Source organism: Galeopterus variegatus, unplaced genomic scaffold (assembly GCF_000696425.1).
Source record: "Galeopterus variegatus unplaced genomic scaffold, G_variegatus-3.0.2 Scaffold10994, whole genome shotgun sequence".
In the NCBI taxonomy this organism is placed as follows: domain Eukaryota; kingdom Metazoa; phylum Chordata; class Mammalia; order Dermoptera; family Cynocephalidae; genus Galeopterus; species Galeopterus variegatus.
In genome coordinates this window covers 45,240-47,686 of record NW_007737105.1, presented here as the reverse complement: position 1 = coordinate 47,686, position 2,447 = coordinate 45,240, and the positions used below count along the sequence as shown (strand labels likewise).

At 38.6% G+C, this 2,447-nt stretch overlaps 1 protein-coding gene across 1 annotated transcript in view; it reads right to left on the bottom strand.

Annotated features, from left to right (window-relative positions):
* The window catches only part of LOC103610357 (ankyrin repeat domain-containing protein 7-like), a gene marked incomplete at its 3' end in the record, with an annotated part of 8,799 nt that extends 7,074 nt beyond the window's left edge, over window positions 1–1,725 (bottom strand). Inside the window, exon 1 of the mRNA XM_008594542.1 lies at window positions 1,460–1,725. Coding sequence (XP_008592764.1) covers window positions 1,460–1,725 — 266 coding nt within the window. The remainder of the gene's footprint in view (window positions 1–1,459) is intronic.
* Window positions 1,726–2,447: the final 722 nt, after the last annotated feature.

Here is a 2,447-nt window from a genome sequence, read left to right as displayed (position 1 = left end):
TACCAATTGAATGCCATGCTGGTCTGTGTAGACTTAATACCTTCATTTTAGGTATTAACAGACATAAACATGTTGGGTACTAATCTGTAAATCACCTCCAAGACTAAATGGAAGGGACAAAAAGGAAGCCTTTGTGTCCCACTGGGGTATTACACAGTAAAAGGTGCTAATTTAAGTCCTTTGATGGACAACAAATTATACTGAGGTTCCTCATCGGAACTAAGAAAAGAATTCTCCATTTCTTCCCGAGTCTGATATAATATATTGTAATCCAAAGTCACCTAGGGGTCAGATAAGTAAGAGCTACGTAAAGGCTTAAAACAATAATATTAGTAATAATGGTAATAATAGTAGTAATAGTAGTTTCAGTTAGTGATATTGATAAGCATGTTCTAGGCACTGAATTAAATGCAATAACAACAAAAAATTGAAAACAAAGTAATTCTTACTTTTACTTTCATGAAATTTTAAGCCAAAGAAAACTCAAGATTCAAACTTTCATGAAATTTTAAGCCAAACAAAGTAATTCTTACTTTTACTTTCATGAAATTTTAAGCCAAAGAAAACTCAAGATTCAAATGAATAGGTATAGCTCATCTTCTTCAATATTTAGACTTATAGAATGTATGCAAATCAGATATTTCCAGTGATTAATATTAGCATTTAATAGTGCTATAAATTTTCATAAAGACAGTTTAATGTTATCTTTTACAATTTCCTTCCTTCAGAAAGGCTTCTATTGTCTAATACTTCAATTTTAATCTCAACTTGCTCAGACTGGGCAGATATACATGAAGTCTTTAGGGATGGAAGGATTCTGAGAGATCTTAGAATATGTCTGCCACATAATACGTATCCAGGTTATGGTTGATGAATAAATGGATTAATAAATGGATAAATATTGTTGGGGAGTTCAACATTTTTATGGAAAACTTCCATAAAATAAAGCAATACTTTTGAAAAAGTAATAATCATTTATTATTTGCCATTTTTAATTTTCATAATACAAGTAAAATGGAAAGATTAACCTATAGTTGTCTGCATACGTGACAAATCTATACATAATAAAAAGACATGTATGTAACTAAATGTACACATAATATAATCTACACGCACACATAAAAAGATTCCCTTCTGACAACGCTAAAAGTTGGCAGAAAATGCTAATCCACACACACACACACAAAAAAAAATGAATGGAAAAGGAGAAACTATATTGATCTGTGCAAGATTCATGTTCCTACTCAAGGATTATTTCATTAATAATAATTTTGTACTAGAACTTTTACACTTGTTCACTGTAGAAATCACAGATACAAAAAAGAAATAACTGTGCACCAAGAGTAGAAAGCCCAGCATCCTGGATGACAGGAGAGAGGCTGAGCCCGGGAAGGTGCAGGCTTCTCTCACATCCGCCCGGCCTCCTCCCCGCGGGCCCCTCTACCCGACTCCCTATTACCTTTTCCTCTTGTCTCTCTTATTCAAGCTGCTTTTTTGGCGCCGGAGGATCTTCTCCACTTCTGCCACGTCACCCACGCTGGCAGCTCTGTGGATCTTTCGCAGCTCTCTGTCTCGGATGTGATACCCGGGCTGAGAGCTGGCGCTTGTCTCTCTCTCACGCCAGATGCCTGCCACCGTGTTGTCACTCACTCTGGTGGACAAGCTGGAGGACAACTCGCCCTTCTTACTAAAGAAGCCAAAAAGCTTGCTCATTATAGAGGCCATGGGCTTCGGAGACACCTCTCCTCCCGCTAGGCTATTCTCTGCCTCTGGAGCCCAATATTATCACTATCACAGGTGGACCAACCCTCCTGCCACAACAGTCCAACTGGAAGCAGAAACGGTTTAGAAAGGTAACCAAGCAACGGGATTAAACACAAGTTCGCACGCGCACCTCAGAAGGGGCGCTACTGCGCATGCGCAGAGAACCCGGGTGCCCATGGATCTTCACTGCGCATGTGCAGGGTCAAGGACTGGTTGGTGAGGCCGCTCACTGGACATTGAATAGATTTAAAATGTTGATAGAAAAACAGACAAACAAAAAAAGACCAAAAAAAGGGTTCGGATCCTATATAGGGATGGCCGGTGCGCTCACGGGCTGACCGCGGAGGGGGCGACACCAGGCCAAGGGTTGCAATCCCCTTACCCGTCACAAAAATAAATAAATAAATAAAATAAAATGTTGCTAGGAGGAGGGAGGAAAGGAAGGGAGGAAAGAGAAATTGGTTAAGGGACACGAAAATTAACTACACTGTATATCGATAAATTAAAATAAAATAAATCATTTCAGTAACTTTGAAAACGAAATTTTTTTTTTTAATTTTAAATAAAAACTGGTTCAGGTTGGCTGCTTGTTACTGTGGCTACACATCAGTGCTTTCGTTAAGTTTGAGGCTACTTTAACCTGAGGGTTTCTGTTTAAAAGTTACGTTCCCTCAACTATGTTT